The sequence below is a fragment of the Antechinus flavipes genome, chromosome 4 (assembly GCF_016432865.1).
Source record: "Antechinus flavipes isolate AdamAnt ecotype Samford, QLD, Australia chromosome 4, AdamAnt_v2, whole genome shotgun sequence".
In the NCBI taxonomy this organism is placed as follows: domain Eukaryota; kingdom Metazoa; phylum Chordata; class Mammalia; order Dasyuromorphia; family Dasyuridae; genus Antechinus; species Antechinus flavipes.
Genome location: NC_067401.1, coordinates 276,299,355 through 276,323,054, shown reverse-complemented (window position 1 = coordinate 276,323,054; position 23,700 = coordinate 276,299,355). Strand labels below are relative to the sequence as shown.

At 31.8% G+C, this 23,700-nt stretch overlaps 1 protein-coding gene across 1 annotated transcript in view; it reads left to right on the top strand.

The window, feature by feature from the left end:
• The window catches only part of ASCC3 (activating signal cointegrator 1 complex subunit 3), a 307,241-nt gene that overhangs the window by 36,719 nt on the left and 246,822 nt on the right, over nucleotides 1–23,700 (top strand). Inside the window, 3 exon segments of the mRNA XM_051997447.1 lie at nucleotides 8,401–8,601; nucleotides 9,063–9,203; nucleotides 19,348–19,512. Of these exon segments, the coding sequence (XP_051853407.1) occupies nucleotides 8,401–8,601; nucleotides 9,063–9,203; nucleotides 19,348–19,512 (507 nt within the window).

Below are 23,700 nucleotides of genomic sequence, written 5' to 3'. Positions count from 1 at the left end.
TGATGGTTCTCTGGGAAGAGCAGAAGATAAAGGTATATTGATAAATGTATATGATATAAAAACAAAAAATCAATTAAAAATAAAATAAAAAGACATGTACCTTTAAAAATGTCGAACTTAGATAAAAAAAACATATGGAAGTCTTACAACCCAGTGTGTTAAGTGATTTCTTTTCCTAATTGTTCTGTTTCTGACACATGCTGACTTGACTATATGACCTTGGGAGAGTCATTTCCTTCTTAGTGTTCCAGGCAATTTTCTAAGACTATAAATTGTTTCAAAATATACTAACCTGTATGGGGAGAGAGAGCCTGCTCATCTGGAAGTTCATCTTCTTAAGTAAATTACAGGTCTTGTCTCTTTCCCTGTCTGTGAATTGGCATATTGTAGATATACTTGTCCTATGTTTTTTTGAGTTAGTAGATAAATTGACATATAGAAATGAAAAATTGGTATTTTAAGCTAGTTAACAATTACATGATTATAATATAAAATCATAAAGTTTCTATGTAGAGTTCTCAGTGGAAATAGGTTAACCTGAATCTCATTTGAGAGCAAAATCTTTTATTTTAATAATCCTCTATTTTATTAGTAGTAATCTTTGTCTGTATGAGCTAAACCTCATCAGAATTGAAGTACTTAAATTAAAGTACTTGCAAACAATTACCCATGAAAGGGCACCAGCTGCAGAAAAACACCTGCTAAGTTACAATGGGAATTCTGACATCTGCCTGTACTTAGAAATAATCTTAATGAAATGCCATCCTTAAAATCTGTCAACAGGTCCCCTTCTACAACAACTCTTGGCCTCTATTGATCAGACAAATATGCTATCATCAGAATAAAAAAAAGCTTGTGACAAAGAATATTTGAACTGTCTCAGAACCATAAATTCTGATGATTAGAAACTTGAATATTATAGTTGTCCTTATTTTCTCTGTGCCTATAAAAATAGTATTTAAATTTTCACAAGATAAAGGTCGGATCTTATATTTTAGTTTTCCAGGCTTCTGCTTTAGAAGACATAAAGACACACATATATACATGGGAAAGTAGCATTTTTTTTTTTTAACTTTTAACAGAAAATATCAGTTTTAGAAATAGTCTAAAGCTAACGACTTTACAAATTGTTTCTATGTATTTATGAATCAAATAACTCTAACCTGCATCTTTTGTCAATTTCTCATTCAATAAAAATTTAATAAATAAGTATGTGTAAACCTAGGTACTAGGGATAGCAAAGTTAAAATGAAAGTGGTACTGTCTTTTTTTTTTTTTAATAATAACTTTTTATTGACAGAACCCATGCCAGGGTAATTTTTTTTTTTAATTTTTATTTTTTTTATTGCTTTTTTTTTAATTTTTGATTTTTTTATTTTTTACAAAATATGCATATTTTATACAAAAACACATATATACATACATATATGCAAAATACAAAATAAAAATTACAAAATATGCACATTGCAAATAGAGAAACTCAAACAATAGAATCTCTGTTCCAATTTTTTTTTTTCCCCTTCCTCCCTCCACCCCCTCCCCTAGATGGAAAGCAGTCCTTTATATGTTGGATATGTTGCAGTATATCCTAGATACAATATATGTTTGCAGAACCAAACAGTTCTCTTGTTGCATAGGGAGAATTGGATTCAGAAGGTATAAATAACCCGGGAAGAAAAACAAAAATGCAGATAGTTCACATTCGTTTCAGGGTAATTTTTTTTACAACATTATCCCTTGCACTCGCTTCTGTTCCAATTTTTCCCCTTCCTCCCTCCACCCCCTCCCGTAGATGGCAAGCAGTCCTATATATGTTAAATATGTTGCAGTATATCTTAGATACAATATATGTTTGCAGAACCGAACAGTTCTCTTATTGCACAGAGAGAATTGGATTCAGAAGGTAAAAATAACTCAGGAAGAAAAATAAAAATGCAAATAGTTTACATTCATTTCCCAGTGTTCTTTCTTTGGATGTAGTTGCTTCTGTCCATCATCAATTGAAACTGAGTAGGTCTTTTTGTCAAAGAAGTCCACTTCCATCAGAATACATCCTCATACAGTATCGTTGTTGAAGTGTATAATGATCTCCTGGCTCTGCTCATTTCACTTAGCATCAGTTCATATAAGTCTCTCCAAGCCTCTCTGTAGTCATCCTGCTGGTCATTTCTTACAGAACAATAATATTCCATAACATTCATATACCACAATTTACCCAGCCATTCTCCAATTGATGGGCATCCATTCAATTTCCAGTTTCTAGACACTACAAACAGGGCTGCCACAAACATTTTGGCACATACAGGTCCCTTTCCCTTCTTTAGTATTTCTTTGGGATATAAGCCCAGAAGTAACACTGCTGGATCAAAGGGTATGCACAGTTTGATAACTTTTTGGGCATAATTCCAGATTGCTCTCCAGAATGATTGGATTCGTTCACAACTCCACCAACAATGCATCAGTGTCCCAGTTTTCCCACATCCCCTCCAATATTCATCATTATTTTTTCCTGTCATCTTAGCCAATCTGACAGGTGTGTAGTGGTATTTCAGAGTTGTCTTAATTTGCATTTCTCTGATCAATAGTGATTTAGAACACTCTTTCATATGAGTGGTAATAGTTTCAATTTCATCATCTGAAAATTGTCTGTTCATATCCTTTGACCATTTATCGATTGGAGAATGGCTTGATTTCTTAAAAATTTGAGTCATTTCTCTATATATTTTGGAAATGAGGCCTTTATCAGAACCTTTAACTGTGAAGATGTTTTCCCAGTTTGTTGCTTCCCTTCTAATCTTGTTTGCATTAGTTTTGTTTGTACAAAGGCTTTTTAATTTGATATAATCAAAATTTTCTATTTTGTGATCAGTAATGGTCTCTAGTTCATCTTTGGTCACAAATTTCTTTCTCCTCCACAAGTCTGAGAGATAAACTATCCTATGTTCCTCTAATTTATTTATAATCTCGTTCTTTATGCCTAGATCATGGACTCATTTTGATCTTATCTTGGTGTATGGTGTTAAGTGTGGGTCCATGCCTAATTTCTGCCATACTAATTTACAATTATCCCAGCAGTTTTTATCAAATAATGAATTCTTATCCCAAAAGTTAGGATCTTTGGGTTTGTCAAACACTAGATTGCTATAGTTGACTATTCTTTCTTGTGAACCTAACCTATTCCACTGATCAACTAATCTATTTCTTAGCCAATACCAAATGGTTTTGGTGACTGCTGCTTTATAATATAATTTTAGATCAAGTACAGCTAGGAATGGTACTGTCTTAAAAGAGTTTGATTTCTGTTGGGGACACAGAAGAAAAGATAATAAAAGGAAAAAGCTGTAATGCTTACTGAAGTGAAGAAAGGCCTCATGGTGGAGGTAGTTTCTCAACTGGACTTTGAAGGAAGTTGAGAATTCTAAGAGATGAAGAGATGCAGAGAATTCTGAGTTTGAAAGTTCAGCCTTTATACTGAAGAAAGAAGTGGAATGCTAAATTTCAGAAGCATTGAGTTAGTCTGGAATATAGAATATGTGAAGAGTTTGTTTTAGTCAGACACTTGAGTTTGGATTTGAACTCAGATCCTCCTTATTCCAAGGCCAGTCATAACCACAGTGCCATTTAGCTATCCTAAGTTAACAGCATACCCATTTTAGAATTTTAATGATAAAGTCAAAGTGTTGATTTGTATATGTTCATTTGCCTCTGTATTGTGTAGAGGGCTGGAGAACTCTGGAGAAATGTTGGAATCCTTACAAAGTGTTAAGTCATTAGAGTTGATAAGAGACAATAATTATCTAATTTAGCATGGTTCAGTATGATTGATCTCAACCTACAAGGAGAAGTTATGGGCCAGAACTTGAAACAAAGTACTAAGTGGAATTGAGGAGACAATGGTTAAATCTAGTTTAGCATTGATTTAATCCTGCAACAATAATGGTTTCCCAGTGATATAATGATTGGTGTGTACTCAGTACAGCATATAAGCAAGAACCTCTCAGGGCCAAAGAACACTCTGGGAGAGATAGAAGCCCACTCTCGGGAGCTAGGAGCTGAAGCTCAAGACTTTGAAGGAGACAATAAAGGACTGGATTTTAACTCCTGGCTGTATTCCGGGTGATTATTACACGGAACCGAAACTAAGGCTGCCTCCCGAAAACCTCCCTTGAGAAACCTACTCACAGAGAACGACAATATTTATACAAAAGAAGAGAACACCACAGAGAAGTATACTTGAAACAAGGTGTTAACTCAGTGGAATTGATGAGATGATGGTTCTCTAGTTCACACATCTTCAATATGCTCTAATGATGTAATGGAACTAAGGCTGAGGGCTGAGAAGGACTGGAAATAAGACAGTCTATCTTTGACCAGCAACTTGGTAGCTCTCCTGCTTCCTTCACTCCTGCACTAAGACTAAGACTTTGAGGAGTTTGTTTACATAGCTACATAAACTAGTGTTTAGTAGGGGCAACTAGGTGGTACAGTGGATAGAGCACTAGCCTTGAAGTCAGGAGGACCTGAATTCAAATGTGGTCTTAAACACTTAACACTTTCTAGCTGTGTGACTCTGGGCAAGTCACTTAACCCCAATTGCCTTAGCCAAAAAAAAAAAAAAAAAAAAAAATAAGGATGAAAATACCTGGTAACACTTATCTCAAAGTTTTTCAGAAGAGGATCAAATTAGTTAATGTCTATAAATTGCCTTGACAGTTGAAAAGTATTAGCTAAATCTAGTTATAATGTATTTACTAAATAGCAGTTTTGAATTGTCAGTTCAAAAGTCAATACTAGTTAATTGACTAAGTAGTATGTACATACAAAGCTAAAAGAATGAAAAAGAAAAAAAAACTGAAAAATAAGCATAACCAAACAAAATGAATCATACATGGTCAACATGTTCTAAAATTTATGTTTTTATGTACTATGTGCACTTCTGTCATCTTTCTATTAGGAAGACAGAAACCTAGACTTCATTATAGGTCTTTTAGAGACATAATTGGTCATTGTATTGATCCAGTGTTTTAAAATCTTTCGAAGTTGTTTTCCTTTATTATGTTGCTGCCCTTATATAAATTATTTTCTTTGTTCTACTCAGCTTTACATCAGTTCATAGATGTACTGTGCTGCTTTTCCTGTGCAGTGTGATGTATTTTTGTATCAAACTATATGTATTTGTTCAACTCTCCTATTTTTCAAATAAGGAGATTCACTACCTACCTCCACCTTTTCTTCAGTATTTGTATACTTTTCCCCACACACTTTAATTGTGAGAAAAAGAGCAAGTTGCTTCCTATTTTTCCTTTTTACACTAATGTAGTCTTTATATTCTGTCGTATTCATATACACATAACACTCTCTCTCTCTCTCTCACACACACACACACACACATACACACACACACACACACACATATACACACACACACATATATATACACATATTTTCCTCTTTCCTCACTTAAACCCTTAAAAGGATCTTAGTCCAAAATGAGTTCTCTTTTTTTCTTATTGATCTTCCTCTGTGCTATTTAAAAACATTGATGTTATGAAAAGACATTAGTTTCTTTTCTTCTTTTAGAATATTGCTAGTATATCATTCAGTTTTTCATTGCTCAGATAATTTACATTTCTAAGTTTCTCTGGACTTTTTTTTTTTTCACTTCAAATATCGTGTTCAGCTTTGTTCTTTTAATTGGAAATGCTTGATAAGTTGTCTTTTTCATCTGCTTCTCCCTGCTCCCATGATTATGTTTAGTTTTGCAGTTTAGATTATTCTTGGTTATAAAATTATCTCATTTGCTCTATGGAAAATGCATATATTCCAAGAGTTTCTCTTGTTTCTTGTAGAAATGATCTGATTTTTTTTTTTTTTTTTAATAGAAATGCTTGAATTTGGTTATGGTATTACTGGTATGTTTCTTTATGGGGTTTATTTAAGCAAGTTATTTGTGGATTCTCTCTGTCTTTACTTTGGCCTTTCATTCAATAGATTTGGACAGTTTTTTTTTTTTAATAATTTTTTATTGATAGAACGCATGCCAGGGTAATTTTTTACAGCATTATCCCTTGCATTCATTTCTGTTCCGATTTTTCCCCTCCCTCCCTCCACCCCTTCCCCCAGATGGCAAGAGTCCTTTACATGTTGAATGGGTTGCAGTATATCCTAGATACAATATATGTGTGCAGAACCAAACAGTTTTCTTGTTGCACAGGGAGAATTGAATTCAGAAGGTATAAATAACCCGGGAGGAAAAACATAAATGCAAGCAGTTTATATTCATTTCCAGTGTTCTTTCTCTGGATGTAGCTGCTTCTGATTTGGACAGTTTTGATTTGGAATTTCTTGAATATAATGTTCATGTTTTCTTATACATGGCAACAAGATCGTATGATGATCAGTTCTGATGGATGTAGCTCTCTGTCAACAAAGATGATTTAAGCCAGTTCCAATAGTTTTGTGATTAAGAGAATCATCTGTACTCAAAGAGAGAGAACTATGGGAACTGAGTGTGAATCACAGCATAGTATTTTCACTCTTTTTGTTGTTGTTTTGAAAATAAAGAACTTTAAAAAAATTACAAATAAATAAAAAGTTGCAGATCTGCTTGGTTAGGGGTCAGGGATATTAGAACAAAAAAAATAGCATAATTTTACCCTATATAAATGTGCACAATTTTGTCTGTTGCAAATTTGAAAAGATATACATAATATGAAAGTGATCTGGAGAATAGAAATTGAGTTTTTCATGCTTTTAGAGGCAGCATGATACCTAGCAATGGTTTCCCTTTCATTTTACTTTACCTGCATGAACATGGGCATGGGGAAGTAAACATTTGCAAGACTATCTGAAGGTTAAAAAGAAAGACTAAGGCCAACTTTTTAATTAGTCTCTTATAATTAGGATAAAATATTGCTGAGTAGGATGGGAAATGAGTTGATAGCTGAGAAAAGTTGTCTAGAGTTACTTTTAACATCAAACTGATCTGAAGTCTTAGAGATATTTAATACATTCAGCACATAACTTGATCACATTCATGAGAACGAGAAAATTTTCACATAGGGATGCCCAATGATTACCCGTGATTATCACAGTTATGGATTAATGAGAAAAGCATCAATTTAAGGTATGGGAATTGGTTTTTTTTTTAAAATACATCATCTTTCAGTTTGTTTATTAATATGTATATATTCAGCTGTTTTGACTCATAATTTAAAAAAAAAAGCCAGCCAAAACAAAAGAAAGGAAAGTATCATCTACAAAGAGACATATGATATAATTCAAAGAGCATTTAGCTTTGACCCCTATTAACTATGTAACTTTGTCACTTTACCATTTTGGACTTCAGTTTCTTCATCTGCCATTGATGATAGAATACTTACACAAGATAGTTCCCTTAGTTGTTATACATAAAATGATTTCAAATTATTAAAAATTGTTTATTATTTATAGTTCAAATAAGAGACACTATGATATAATGAATAGTATGCTGAATTTGGATTCCACTCTGTTCATGTTATCATAACATGCCTTTTCTTTCCTTATCTTTTTTTACATAATTTATACAATTTATAAATCTTATGGACTTATGTTAATTATGTTATTATGAGCATCTTCAACATTATTTTTGTCTGTGATATTTTTAACATTAATTTGCTCTATGATTAATATGTTCACATGAATTATTGTGAATATTTTACTGACATCTTATTTTAGCATGTTATGGACTTGGTTCCTTTTTTTAAAAAAAAACTATTTGAATTCTAAATTTTTAAAAAATTTTCAAAATCCCAATTTCAAAAATTTTTATTTCATTTAATATAATCACAAAAAGGCAGTTCATCAATGTATTTTAAATATGTAAGAGTTGCAAATAATTTTGTTAGCTGTCTAAACTTATGGAACCACTTCAACTTAAATATAAACATGTGCTGATAGATATGTGTATTCTGCACTTGATTGCTTTTTTTCTAAAAAAAGAAAAGAAGAAATTATCTTAGAAGAATATCTTTAAGAACTTTTCATTTCAGCTTTAGCCCAATGGTACTTTTATAAGAGAATCTGTGTATTTCTTAAATTTCCAATTGCTTCAGTCCACTAGTAATGTATTTAGAATTTATACAAGGATGATAGTATCAAGATTATGTTATTGCTTAGTTTTCAAATTTAGTGAAAAGCAATTCACAAATCTGTTAGCAGTGTTTTACAGTTGCAAACAATTTTTTGGCTTTCCAAGGTATACTACTTGAACTTACATATGATAGGATGCTGATAGATTGAATAAGCAGTGATGTTATTTTAACAAAAAGGAGTTTAATGTATTTGTTTAATTCTTTAATGCTGTCCTTGAAATCAACATGTTGATTTTTTTTTTTGGGGGGGGGGCATATCTTTATTCAGATTGGTCAACTGGCTTTTAAGGGAGTTAAAAGACTCAATCGGATCCAGTCAATAGTCTTTGAGACAGCTTACAACACAAATGAAAACATGCTGATTTGTGCACCCACTGGAGCTGGGAAGACTAATATTGCTATGCTTACAGTCTTGCATGAAATTCGACAACATGTTCAACAAGGTGTTATCAGAAAGGATGAGTTTAAGGTAGGAAATTAATGGACCTAAGGACAACTTTTGAAATTATAAAATAAAGCCCATTATAAAGTTTTATATATTTTATGAAATCCAGAAGTTTTCAAGGATATTGTACTTGCTGAAGACATAGAAACAATGCTGCTTGATTTACTTTATTGAGATTAAACCAGTCCCTATTTGTGTTCTGAAAAATCTTATTACCCATGTGAAAAGCTATGAAAATATATTTAGCTTTGAAGCAGAACCAATTTTCAAAGTGATGAGGCTGTATAAACAAAATCCATTGTCCTCTAAACAGCTGCACATTTATCCAACAAAGATAACTACTTTTCATATATCACTATTAAGATTTTTCACTTGAAGTGCCTAGAATCATATTTCACAATAAATTGTGATTTGTATTGGTTGCTGTGAAACAAATGATGTTGTGGCTTTAGCTCATTTATCAAGCTTTTGTCCTTTTCATACAGATCGTATATGTTGCACCAATGAAGGCTTTGGCAGCTGAAATGACAAATTACTTCAGCAAGCGTCTGGAACCATTGGGCATCACAGTGAAAGAGCTGACTGGTGACATGCAGTTGTCCAAAGGTGAAATCTTGCGAACACAGGTATGTTAAATTAATATGAATCTTTTAAAAAGAATGCTACTTTTTTATTGTGCAAATGTGATGAAGAGAAAGGGCAGTACATATTGAAATGTATCAGGTAAATCCTAAATATATTGGTGCTTTTAAAAGTTTTTAATTCTTCTAATTTATAATAATTATATTACAAAACTCTCACTGTTTCTTTTTTCTGTATAGATTCTACCTTTTGTTTTTGTTGTACCTTTAACATATTGCTGAATTCCAAATGTATGTGTCCAGGAAACAGTAATCTATAATGATCAGTTTTGCTTTTATTATTGTTTACTTTTTCTTATATTATTTGAAATACTAAAAGAACAAGCTGTTAGTATGAGACAGTAGAAATCATCATCAGAAGAAGGAAATATATATAGTGCTTTGAAAAAATCTTAGTTTCATATATGTTTAATTAATACAAGCATAACCAACCAAATAGTGAGAAATTTTCAAAATCTTATACTTTCATTCATTTAAAATAATAAGAGATTTATTAGAAGAAATTGAAGATAAAACTTCCCTTCAAAGAATTTATAATTTTATCTCTAGATTGTAGAAATACAAGTAGATAGCAACTACGGGATAAATATGAGCCAATTTATAAGATATTGAATGTTGTAGTTCTTTTATAAATACTAAGGAAACATAGAAGGAGTGATAAAAGGGGTGTAAAATTATCTCATTGTATTCTTATGGGGATTATGTTAAGATATTAATTAGATGATGATATAATCAAATATTTTTCAGAACTGGCCAGATGCAGACTAATTGTTAAAGAAGTTCAGTATCATTTTGGTAAGAGACCCCCAGTGTAATACTGGACCAATCTCTGATTGATTCTGTGATATTTAACATTTTTAGCAGTGATCTTGATAGAGATATTATTGGTATATTCATCAAATTTCCAGATGACATAAAATGGAAAAGGACACCTACCACTTTGGAATATAATGTAGCAAAATCTTGACAGTATAGAGGACAAGTAGGGAAACTACGGCTTAGGACCAAATCCTTCCTGAAGGCTGTTTTTGTAGGCTACATTTTAAAATAAAATTCTTTTGTGTTTTAAAGTGTAAAAATCATGATTTGGTCCTCAGGCCATTTTGCTAACTTTTAAGCTAAAAAAATTGGCCTGATTGTAAGATGCAGATGTGTATGGAAAAATCAACTTTGAAAGTGTAAAGTAGTGATCAGATAGCAGTAGTCTGCAGTCTGGTTTGCAGGTCCCTGGGAATCACAAAAAGGGTCTCTATGAGTCAAAACTCATACTACTTCTAAAATGTTATTTGCCTTCCATTTTCTCACTGTGTATTAGTATGGAACCAGATTTTTTTTTTTCATATATTTCAAGTAAAGTAATGTTCTGAAACACATTGAATGGAGAGGGAAGTGGAACTCAGATATAGAATCAAGCTGGTACATTTTTTTTCCCTCAGGTCCTTCACAGCATCATAGGAAGTATGCCAGATCAGGAAAGCACCCCTTCTTCCGCCTCTCTGCCTCCCTTCCCCTCCCCCCCCAAAAAAAAATTCCTAGCGAGTCATTTTTCCTGCTCAGGGAAGCCTAGGAAGAGATGTTTGTGAACACTGGAGGGTAGAGAGAGCCCAAATGGCGGGGTGGCATAAGAATGACTGCTGGAAGGAATTATTGTAGTACCAAGAGATGGTTAAGGGGACTGATAGTGAAGAGAATACTTGGGAAGAAAGAGGTCCTGGGAAACCCCTGTATCAACACTAGGAGCAAGAATGGCAGCATTGTTGCCCATTATTCAGTCTTGGGTCACAGTTCTAGGGGAAAGGATTGGTTTAGATGGAGTAAGCATTGTAAGCAGCAAGGAACAATCCTTTCCTCTGGACTCTGGAAGCACTAGAAACTTAACAGGCTAATTCAATATAATTAGTTAATTAAATTTAATTAAACAAGACAGAAACTCATGGCAGACATTCTTCTATGACTTCCTCTCCTTACTCCTAGAAGTGAGCAGAGCCCAGCACTAACATAAGGTCCAAAATAGACAGAGAAAATGAGCAAACAAAAAAAGAACCCAGCCATTAAAGTTACTGTGGCAACAGGGAATCTCGGGACACAAATACAGAAGAGGACAAAAGACTTGAAAGCAAGGCTGCAAGGAAAATTTGAAGTTATAAGCCGAACATGAATTCCTAAAAGAATTAAAGAAATATATTTTTTAAAAGCTCACACACAAAAAAATTAAAATCAAATAAAATCAATAGAGGAAAAATTCAGAATAGAAATGAGAGCTATGCAAAAAAAAATTTTTTTTTTTTTGCCAAGAGAATTAACAGCTTGTAAAAAGATTCACAACCGAAGAAAATAACTCTTTACAAATTAGAATTAGATAGAACATCAGAAAATAATAAAACAAATTCAGAAGATTGGGGGAGAAAGTAGAAGAAAATATGAAATATTTAATTAAAAAAAACTGAGCTGGAAAAAAAGATCAAGGAGAAATAATTTAAGAATCAGTAGATTATCTAAAAAGTCTTCCACCTCCTCTAAGCCTCCCTCCTCTCCCAAAAAAAGCCCAAACATTTTAAAAAAAATTATAAAAGAACACTATCTAGAATCAGAGAGCAAAATAGAAATGTAAAGAATCTACCAGTTACTTCCTGAAACAAAGAGGATAAAAGGGTTGTGAGACCAAAAAGTTTGAAAATTACTGGTATACAGGAACACAGTTAGCATGGTGAAGAGCCTAACATTTATGACAAGAGAGTTGAAAGAACTAGGTATGTTTAGTATGGAGAAGAGAGGATTGTAAGGGACAAGTATTGCTATTTTCAAGTGTCAAATAGTTTTATGTAGAGAAAGAATTAAAGTTTTTCTATTTTGCTCTACAGGACAGAACCTGGAACCTAATAGAAGTTCATAAGAGGCAAATTTAAACTTAACAATGAAAAAGTTTTCTACTTGGAATGGCTTGCCTAAAGTAGTAATAGATTCTTTGGAGGTATAGAAACAGACATTGAATAACTCCTTGCAAATATTATAGTGAATTTTTCTTCTTGTATGGATTGAATTACATGACTCCTGAGGCTTTTCCACATCTCAAATTCTGTGAAATATATCTAGTTTAGTTTATAGAATGTTAAAACCAGTTAATTTTAGCTGCTTTTGGTGCCTAAATATTTTGTAATTCCCATGGTTACTCCAGTATTATTTTTCCTGAGTATTATACTTTTTCACTTACTTTAAAACTAAAATTTTTATCTAAATAGTCTTTTTTGTTTATTTGAGTTTTGTGAGTTTTGATTTTGACATTTCATGAATTCAAATACAAACTTAAAGATTTAATGTATAAATTATGTAAGGGAAATTAATTGTGCTTTGGCTGAACCAGTAATCAAAATCATTGTTATATAAATTAAAAAGTGTGATGATCGTGCTAGTACCCAGGATACCTTAGAATCAGCTGGAGTCAGGATAAGCAAAAGTCCTTAGTCTTTATTCTTGGTCTTTAGGGGTAGAAGTAAAAGGGATAGAAGTAGGATCTCCGCAAGGGCCAAGTGACTCTGCTAGTCTTACTCCACCCCCTAGTCTGTCCTACAATTCTCTGTATACACCAATCATTGAGCCAGCACAGGATAGTGGGAAGCGCCATTTTCCAAGCATGTGCCCATAGAGTATTGGCCAATCAGTAGTTAGCCTCAAGCGCTAGGCTGTCCTGACCTCAGTGCATCGACTCAAAAATTTCAGCCCTCTACAAGACAGAAATATTTATTGTTTATTATACTAAGGTGGTTTGAATAAACCCATAAGTATTGTCTGCAGCTTAATTAAGCAATTTAAAGGACAGAATTTCCACAGTTCAATTACATCCCACTTACTTATTTGATAAATTATAGATTAAAAGTATTTATTCATTTGAAATCTCAATATCCTGATAAGACACCTTTTCCCTTTGAATATTTCTCGAACAAGACACTTCCTCTTTGATTTGAGCCTTTTTCAGTGGCTGTTCTTCATAGATGTAATGCTCTCCTTCCTTATCTGTACCTCCTGGTCTCCTTCACTTTTTTAGAGTCCCAGTTAAAATCACATTTTCTATTGGAAGCCTTTCCCAAATCTTTTGATTCTAGGGCCTTTTCTCAGTTGATCCTATTTTACTTTTATACAGCTTATTTATACATAAGTCTTTTGCATTTTGTGTCTTTTCCTCCAACACTCATTCTTCCCAACACTGTGAGCTCCTTATAGTCGGTGATTATTTTTTGCCTTTCTTTGTCTTTCCTGTGCTTAGCATAATACTTGACTTGTAGTAGGCTCTACAAGACACTACAAGACGACTGAATGAAATTTGGGATAAAAATGTTGTCATATTTGGATTTTTAGTATTAGAAGAAGGAGGAAGGCTAGTTAGCAATGTCACATGCTTCAGGCAGATGTCATATCTTTGATGCAATTTTACAAGTTTTTTTTTCTGATTTTTAAAAATTATTTTTCTAATGAATTTTATTTTCTAGCATACTAATGATTATCATTCATATTCAGACCTGCATATTTGTTAACACAGATTCTGTTAGTTCAATTAGTGCAAACACTAATAACTAAAATATTAACTAGAAAGTTATGAAACAATGAGGAAATGTTAAATGAAAAATGTTAGTTTGCAGACTGATAGTTGTATTAAATATAACCAGTATATTTAATAATCCCAGATAAACACAAGTGATATTTTACATCATTGTGAATGATGGCAGTTTATTACATTGCATGATATTATTAGTAAGTAACAAAATAATACTTTTAAGGAGACTCATTTTATTAATAATTGATTTATTAATAATTTATAATTTAAATAAAAAGCTATAAAATACTTTGATTATAACATCTCTAGTGCTAGCTATTGTTTTTTTCATTTATTTGTAAAGTTTAATTGCTATGGTAAAATACTTTAAAATGTTATAGACAAAGAAAATCCACAAATTTACAAAATACTATATAATTGTGTTGTATTTCCATGTATCTCAAAAAGGTATCAAATTTTAAAATATAAAAAGCAGTCTTTATTGTTAATGCAAATGATATATGATGTGAGATCCTTTCTTCAACTATAATTTTAAAATATTCAGAAAAGATCAATTATCTTTGACTTAGCTCTAAAAATTTCAGAATCACAGCTGAATTTGTTGAGTAGTAGTCCTTTGCAGAGAGATAGTTCATTTGAAAGAATTGCTGGATTTAAAAAAAAATGTTCTATTAGTTTTTTTTTCCTCTTTATTAGATTTGTTTAGTATTTTATGATCTGTTTTGTGTCCCTTATTTCCTATGGGTATAAATTAGGCTACAGTTGTAAAGCAATTTAAAACACTATTTTTGAAGATAGTTTTTACATTCTTATATATCCCTATAAGTTTGTCATGTAAATCCTTGACGTTTACAAATGACAATTTTTTTGATTGACTTATTTAAAATGAATATGAACTACAGTCATCAAACACATCATAGTTTTTTCCCCATCATGATTTCAGTATATTGTTGGTTGGCATAAGGAATTAAATGGGAATTTGAGAGGAGTTTTGTAGAAGCCAAAAACAATGTGCAAAGGCCACTAGATGACACAAAAAAGTTTAGAAATTCAGAAATGCATACAATGAATGTATAGTATTGCTTAATTTCCATATATTTTGTCTTTTAATGCCAAAATAATTCAGACTTCTCCTCTGGTATGAAAGTAGGGCTGAAAATTTGGAGTGGATTTTCTAGGTCAGAGGGGTTCTTTCTTCTCCTAACCTCTGTGATGTGGAATGGATAACAGGACATTAATTAATATAGATTTGAGTGATGCCTAAAGATTTTTTATTTTGACTTGAACATTCTGTGCCTGATATCACTACTATTAAGGAGAATGGGGCTGGCAGATCTCTTGAACTTGGGATTTCTGAGACTTTGTGGCCTTAGCCAGTTAGGTATCTATAAATTCAGAATCTGTATAGTAAATCCTTGTGAGAGGGGGACATCAAGGAGTCTAAGGCCCATCTTCTTAAACTGTGGGTCACAACCCCATATGGGGTCTCATAGCTGAATGTGGGTGTTACAAAATTATGGTTTATTATTATGTTTGATTTCTATATCTGTTTGATATATCTATATACCTAAGGTTCCATAAAAATTTCTTGAGTGAAAAGGAGTTGAAAGTGGAAAAAGATAGGAAGGATAACTTGGCCCAAGTTAGGAACAAAGCAGAGCAAAGCTTCTGTACTATTCCTTAGTATAATTGGGCCTATACTTTTAGCCTGGGTTAGATAGGGAGACCCAGTCTTTAAAAATGAAGTGTAAAAAAATATAAAAATATCAGAAAGCTTAGGAATAAATTGGCTTTTCTAATTAATATCAATTAAAAACCAAGAACTATCATCTCTAATAAAAAGACAATAGAAGGTGTCCCACTAAAGTCTGAGGATAAAGCAAAAATATCTATTTTTGCCATTATTATTTAATAAACATTATTTAATTCAGCAATTCTTTCAAATGAACTATCTGCAAAGGACTACTACTCAACAAATTCAGCTGTGATTCTGAATAATAAATAATATTTAATAATTCAAAAAAACATATAGAGGAGTAGAGCATTTTGCATTTGTTATTTAATTTGATCACATCCCTGTGAATTAGATTTTGATGGGCATTATCCTCATTTTTAAAATGAGCAAACTAAGACTTGGCTTTAGTAACTGATACATGTTACATGTTACATGCTACATGATAACAGCTAGTAAAGTATTTGAAATGGAATTAAAGTCCAAATCTTTCTGAACTCAAGTTCAACCTGGTTTCTACCACACTGCAGTACAGAAATTCCCTTTGAACTGTGTACTCAAGTTGATAGGAAGCTAGAAAAGTTTAATTGGTAAGGAGAATCATCTATCTATCTATCTATATATATCTATTTAAAAGTTGTCAGTCTTTTAGTGTTTTATAATGTCAAGAGGACCCGAGTTCAAATATGGCCTCAGACACTTAACACTTCCTAGTTGTGTGACCCTGGGTCATTTAACCCCAGTTGCCCCAGCAAAAATAAAGAAATAAAACAATATATACTCTTAACTATCATTACCACAAATAAAAACAACAAGATGATTAAAAAGAACTACTATTACTAGGTTTTTTTTGTATTTAAATAATTAATTTTTATTTATTAGTTATAGATTGAAAACTGTCATGCTTGACCTAAATATAAATAGATTGTACTTTAGAAATCTTAATGCTATATATCTTGTGCACAAATTCAGACAAATTGAGAGCAGAGGAAGGAAACTTTTTAAATGTAAAGGAGGAGATCAGAGATACTAATGTGTCTATATTAATCATAGCATCTCCAGAGTCAGGTATGTAGTGAACATTGTTGGATATGTTTAAGAGAGGTATTGGCATCAGAAATAACACTGCTTTGTCAAGGGGTAGTCTATTCATGATGATTGGGAACATTAGCATCATAAACCAGTATGAAATTTTAGATTTAATCTTTCAGTTATAGTATTTGGGATTGTTTAATTTTATAGGTTGAATGAAATTTGTATGTCTTATATGTAGACCTGGATTTTGCAAAGCATATAAACTATCCTGTCTCATCTACAAGTATAGCTATTAAGTGTGACACGTTAATTCCAATATGACCCAGAAATTACTTTTTAAAACTGTGTTTTTAATATCAGTTTAGTTGTTCTCTTAGTGTTATTCTTAAACATAATATTATTACAAATATAGACCCCATATATGTAATGATTTTCTCCTAGATTTTCTATATATTTTGTCTGTTAGAATGTGAGTTCTTAGGATACAGAACCCACCTTGTTTGGGTATTTCTTTCCCAACGGCTTTATACAATACTTTTCACTTAGTAGGAATTTAACACATTTAAAAAAAATCATTTATTCATTTATATTTCTCTTGAACACATTAAATCTTTTTTAGAAAATCATTTTAGTTCAGGAAGGGGAAAGGGAACAAGCATTTTATTAATGATCTGCTGTTATGTCAGACACTTTGCTGAATGCTTTACAAGTGGTATCTCATTTGATCTTCACAATAACCCTATGAGTTAGGTATTTGTTATTATCCCCATTTTTAGTCGAGATAGGTGAAGCAAACTAAGGTCAAGTGATATAGCTATTAAGTATTTGAGATAAGATTTGAACCCAGGTTTTCCTGACCCCAAGCCATGGCACCACCAAACTGTTTGTATAAAAAGAATCAGTCTATCTTTGATCTGGTGATATACTTTGGCTTTCCTGTGTTAGAAACAGTCTTTACTACAACAAGTGACATTGGATCTTATAGTTATTGGTGATAGAATTGTTTATTTATAGAATATTACTGATTGTGATAGGTTAGTATCTTTTGAATGAATAGTTTTACAGTGGAATGTCACAAAATGTTACTGCCTCAACTAGGTAGTATTTCATAACTTTTTATTTATTTTTTATTTTTTAATTATTTCCCTCCTCTTTTATGTGCAAAATAAGACACCACAGGTATTAATTTTTTTTTATTTATTTTTTCTTCCTAGTATATGGAAGACCTAATTTACATTTTCTAATCCTAAATGGAGGATCTAATTTCAAAAATCTCTGTGAAATATTCTTTTTCAGGAATCTTTCTACAGTTGTCACTTCTCTGCCCACATTCTTCTCCTCACCACCCTCACCCCCCATCCTTACCTTGTTAAGTTGATTTTTATCTGTCTATCACTCTGTGATGAAAGATGTGGTTTTGTGGTTGTAATTTGTTTCAGAGAAAAGAATAAATATAGCATTATATTATGTAGTTTTTATTAAACGTTTTTATTTAAATGTCACTAATGCTACACAATTGTGGTAAATAGAACAGAGTTACAACATTCTACTTAAAGAAATTTATTATTACCCTTGTGATCTTACTTCATGGTTCATTATGGATATATTCATATAGTATATGATCTAATGCAAATATGGATATGATATAACTCCGATGGCAGAGTAAATTGTATACTGATGCATACTGTATATTGTATATTCCCATGACAGAATAAATTATATTCCATGTAATAATCACATTTCAAATAGCATCATTCAGCAGGCAAATACATTTTTAAGTTTAAGGCCTATCATAGTTTTTATGAATCAATTTTATCTTAATTCTTTAGCTTTGACATTTATCTTTGAAAAGTATCTTTGATACTTTTCACTTTCTTCCTTTTTACAGTTTTATCAGTGGCGAAGGTTAAGCATTTAATCAGTGGTTCTTTGACATGCATTTTGTTCTGCAATATAAATAGTTCATGCATACTGTGTATGTATTTTAGGAATAAGACTGTTTTGTAACAATACATTCCAGCAAAATTCTTTTCCTGTACATTTTAATGTCATAGCAGCAGCTTTTATTCTTTACCCAGTAAAGTCCAAATTATGGTAGATTTTATCAAGCTAGAAAAGGAATACAAACTTCATTTTATATTTTATTTCTGTCAACTAAGAGTTATGTGACTGAATTTGGAGATCATCACAGTTATTTTTGTCTTCAATAATCTATTCAATAATCAGTTCTAAAATTCTAAAGGATGGCTTATATGCAGTGTAACTCCCAACTCCCTGAAGTAATAGCCTTTCTCCTTATAGCATGCACTAGTATAATTAATGGATTATTAATGGAATATCAAATGGATTCTTTGATTTTTTTTTCAAATTTTTTGCTTAATGTGATAGCAAGTAAATGTTTTTAATATGGCAGTTATTTTGATTTCTTTGTCAGGTAGTGAAATTGTATTTTGACTTACTTAAGATGTCAACATTCCCCAAAGCTATAGTGTTATGGTATTCTAGAGATAGGAAAAAAACCTTTTCAGGGTTAAATTTGTATATAAATATGGAGACTAGGAATACATTTCTGTTTTTAAGTCCTTTAGAATTTGATATTGTTCAAAGGATCTATATATAGTACATTTGTATGTGTCTCTAAAATATAAAGACATTTTAACATATACTGAATTTATTTCTCATAGGTATTAGGTTTCATTTAATAGTAGCCACTATTACTGAATTATGGGTGACAGAATGCTATTCACTGAAAATACTAAGGTTAATGTGAATTGTTTTTCCCCTTAATTGAATTTTTCCCCATTTCTTTATAGATGCTTGTTACTACACCTGAAAAATGGGATGTAGTAACACGAAAGAGTGTTGGAGATGTAGCCCTTTCCCAGCTTGTAAAGCTCCTAATTCTTGATGAAGTTCATCTGTTGCATGAAGATAGAGGACCTGTATTGGAAAGTCTAGTTGCACGAACTTTACGACAGGTAAGAGGATGTTATTTCATTTCAGAAGTTTATTTGGACAATTGAATGATTTAGATTGTTTTAAATGGATCTATTATCAGTTACACTGATAGGTAACTTCCTTTGCTACAAATGGCTGCATCTCGTGTATTGGAAGAAAATATTAATATGTAGTATTTTATAAGGAAGAAAATATTAATATATAGCCTTATATTATAATGAAATGCAAAAAATTTTCTATTCATCTAATGTGAATCCCTTTCCCCTGTTGTCTAAGTATATTTTTTATTATTTTCTAATTATTTTTCATCATCTAAGGGAGATGATGCAAAATTTAAATTATATAACAAAATATTGACTTGGCAAAGTAGAAATTTGTTATATCATTTTAAAAAAAAAAATGACCCTCCTTGTTCAAATTTATAAGAAAAGAGACAGTCTCCTTTTTTGTAAATAGTCAAATAATATGAATATGAATGTTTCAGGAGAAGTACAAGCCATAAATAGCCCCATAAGAAGCTGTTGATAGCCATATGAAAAAAATGCTCCAGATTGCCAATTAGGAAACTGCAAAATAAAACAACCTCAGGGTCCCTCCTTGTATCTTTTAGATTGGTAAAGTTGCCAAAAAAAAATGAAGTAAATGATAAATGCTAGAGGATCTTTCAGGAAACACATACTTTAATGTGCTGCTGGTGGAACGATTCATTCATTCTGAAAAGTAATTTAGAATTATGCCCTAAAAGTGTACATACTCTTTGACCCCGCCATATTCTTATAGTTCACTACACAAAAGTGATCAAAGAATGTAGACAGGACAAAAAAATAATATAAAATATATATAAAAATAATTATAGGAACTTACTTTGTATTGGCAAAAATTTGGAAATCTCAATTGATTCCCGTGACTTGGGAAATGACTGAACAAATTATGTTATATAAATTTGATGGGAATACTATTGTACTATGAGAAATGGTAGAGGGGATGGTTTTAGAGCAACCTAGGAAATCTTATATGAACTGATACAGAATGAATCGAACAGAACATGGTTAGAAAATTATTTAGTAGCAACAATATTTGTAAAGACAAATTACTTTGAAAGACTTAATAACTCTGCTGAACATAATGGGCAAGGACCACTACATAAGAGTATTCATAATGAAACGTTACCCATCTTAGTAAGGTAATGAGAGGTGATACACTCAATGCAGATCGAGATTTTTTTTTAACATGGATATTTTGGGAGATTATTTTAACTATATATATATGTGTAAGAGGGTTTTGTTTTTCTTCCATTGCCAACGAATGGGTGTTTTTCTTGCTTTCTTAATGGGGATGGAGGAGAAAGAGCTAGAAGGGAAAGAAGACAAATTTTTATGGATAAAAAAAATAATGTTCCTTATCTTCTAAATGTTACAAAGTATTCCTATGTTGTTATGGTATATGAAAAACGAGTTTTGCTCTTTTGACTTATTTGTTATTCTCATTCTTTTCTCATTATAAACAAAATGAAATTCAATGGCTTAATATATTAATCTATGTAAAATGGATTTAATTGCATGTGAAACAAGGGACCTGTTAAATAGCATGAGATTATGCTTCTGGTTTTCTCGAAAATGTTTTCAAATGAATGTTATATTCAAGCTCTTGTATTCTGCAAACTATCTTTGAATTAAAATTCATCTAGAGAATTTTTAATATGTTGTCAGACACTCATAGAAAGCCTCATGAAAACTGTGTCAAAATCCACATTAGTTTATATAGTAAAACTGCACATGCATCCATAGATTTCAAGGCTTTGTTTTAAAAGTTTGTTTTTAGGTCAGTTATTTGCAACTTAAATAGCAGAAACATATTATTAGTGGTTGTTAGTTTCTCAACCTAGCTCATTTAAAAGGTATAATATAGTAGAAATATTGGGCATTTATAAAAAATATAATAATACCAAAGAATGTTGAATTCTAGTAAGTTCACAAAAGGGAAAAAGAAATTGTGTTTTTGTATATCTTGAATTTTAGTGCATAAGAAAAAGTCTATCAAATAATTTATTTTAACAAGCAAATATTAAGTATCTACTAGATAGATACAAAGATCACTATATTTGAATGGGGATGGAGCCAGGGTTTGTGTACAAATTGATTCAGAGTTTAATTGTAGGTAGAGATTGAAGATATAGTAACATTTGGGATAGTCTAAAATGCCTTTTGTAGAAGGTTGCACTTGGCCTGAATCTGGTGGGGAGCTAGGAATTCTTATCAGCAAGTAGTAATTAAGCCTGATAATTTATCTAGGGATCAAAGTTAAAAAAAGGGAGATTTTTCCAGGTTTGGAGAACATTTTGGGCAAAGGCACAGAAATGGAAAATAGATCAGCTCAACTCTTACTTATAAAGTCATAATATTTAGAGACAAAGGAACATTTTACCAGTTGTGTCAAAAGTCACAACTTCACAAGACATGGGTAGTAACTTGATTTATTATAAGAGAAAGATATGTGCATGTGAGAATTTGTGAGAAATACTAAGGAACTTGTGATAACAATCTTGGATATTTATGGGGTACAGCAAAAGGGAAGGTCTCTTGGGAGTAGTAGAGGACAATATCCTCTCAAATAGGAATGGCAAGGGAAGAAAAAAGGAAGAGTAAAGTGGAGAGCTTGACAACTTTTGGCCATAGAAAGAGAATATTCTGTTTATCTGTAAGAGTCTTAGCTGCACAGTTTATCAGTTCGGGCTAGACTGGCCAGAGCCACTCCTGTAGCTATTTCAAGGGAAGTGAGTTTAGTAGAATTCAATTGTAAAAGATCATTGTTATGAAAGAGAAGCCTTCATTTCTGTAAAATAGAACAATTCAAGAAAACAAGTTCAGGGAGCCCCTTAAAACTGTCAATTCAGGGGTACAAGGAAAGAATAATAGGAAACAATTAAAATTTCATGATATGAATAATAATAATTAGGATGGATTTAAGTATTCTAAAGGAGCTCTCTTTATTTTTACATTACTTCATTATTGCCAGAATAGCTTATGTATGTCTTTTCCCAGAAAGGAATTTTGGTACAGAATGTTTTACTGCTTTCTTTTGAGATTCTTTGTGTGAATGATAGCCTAGATTTTGGGAAAGAAACAAGGCATGTGTTTTGTAGGGGAGCAAAATTTTGAATATTTAAAGATTCTAATACTTGGAGAAGGTAGAATGGATAGGCAGGTGATGTCTCCCCTATCAACAGGTATATATAAATTTGTTTATGCAGTATGTTTTCTACCAAGCAATATCAATTCACTTACAAAGTGTCAAGAACAAAAATTCTACTTAACATAGTCTCATATGAATAACAGGAAGCATCATAGCCATAGACTAGACATTATGGAATAAATCATAACAGTCATAGTTTGTCTAGTCCTGCCACAGTATTTCAGTCTCAGGAAGCTTAAAAATTTTTTTTTCCTTTCACTCTTTCCCTCACCCCCCATTTCTATAGGATGTATCACATTATCTTTCCAGTCACTAAAAGTCATAACCTTGGAGTTGTTCTTGCTATTTAGTCTTCTACACTACACAATATCAGTCATCACTCTAACTTATTATTAAACTTTTATTCTGTGCTGGACTAGGTTTTAAGTGTTTCATTTCACTTTTGTCTTTGAATCCTAGTGCTTTGCACATAGAAGATGCATTATAAATGTTTTTTCAATTGGAAAGGCTGATCTAAAAGCTGCCCTTCAGGGAGGCTGGAGTTCTTCACCCCACAGTTATATTTTGTTGAGGTAAACATGGCAAGATGGCTTTTTTTAATAGGTTGTGTAATTACAGAAAACAGGGAAAGTGGGACACTTGGATAACCATCTGATTTTATAATGTAATTCTGGGCAAAATAGAATTTAGTGTTTTTATAAAACTTTTAAGTCTTTTTAAAAATTCAAATGAATTAGTATTTATGATAACTATCTAGTAAATGATAGTATTGTGTTCAGCACAATGTCATTTTCAGACAGGATATAGACACTCCTAGCATAGTATGGAATCCACAGGATTTTGAAAGTTTCTATATTTGTAGTTTAAATCTGTTTTAGGCATTATCAATATTTCAAAGAACTTAAAGTAGAACACATGGGGAAAGTGCCAGTTAACTCAAACTGAAGTTAATTAAAATTTTAGGACTGAGCTGATTTCAAGACTGTTATATTTTTATGTCAATTTAGAAAGGACCA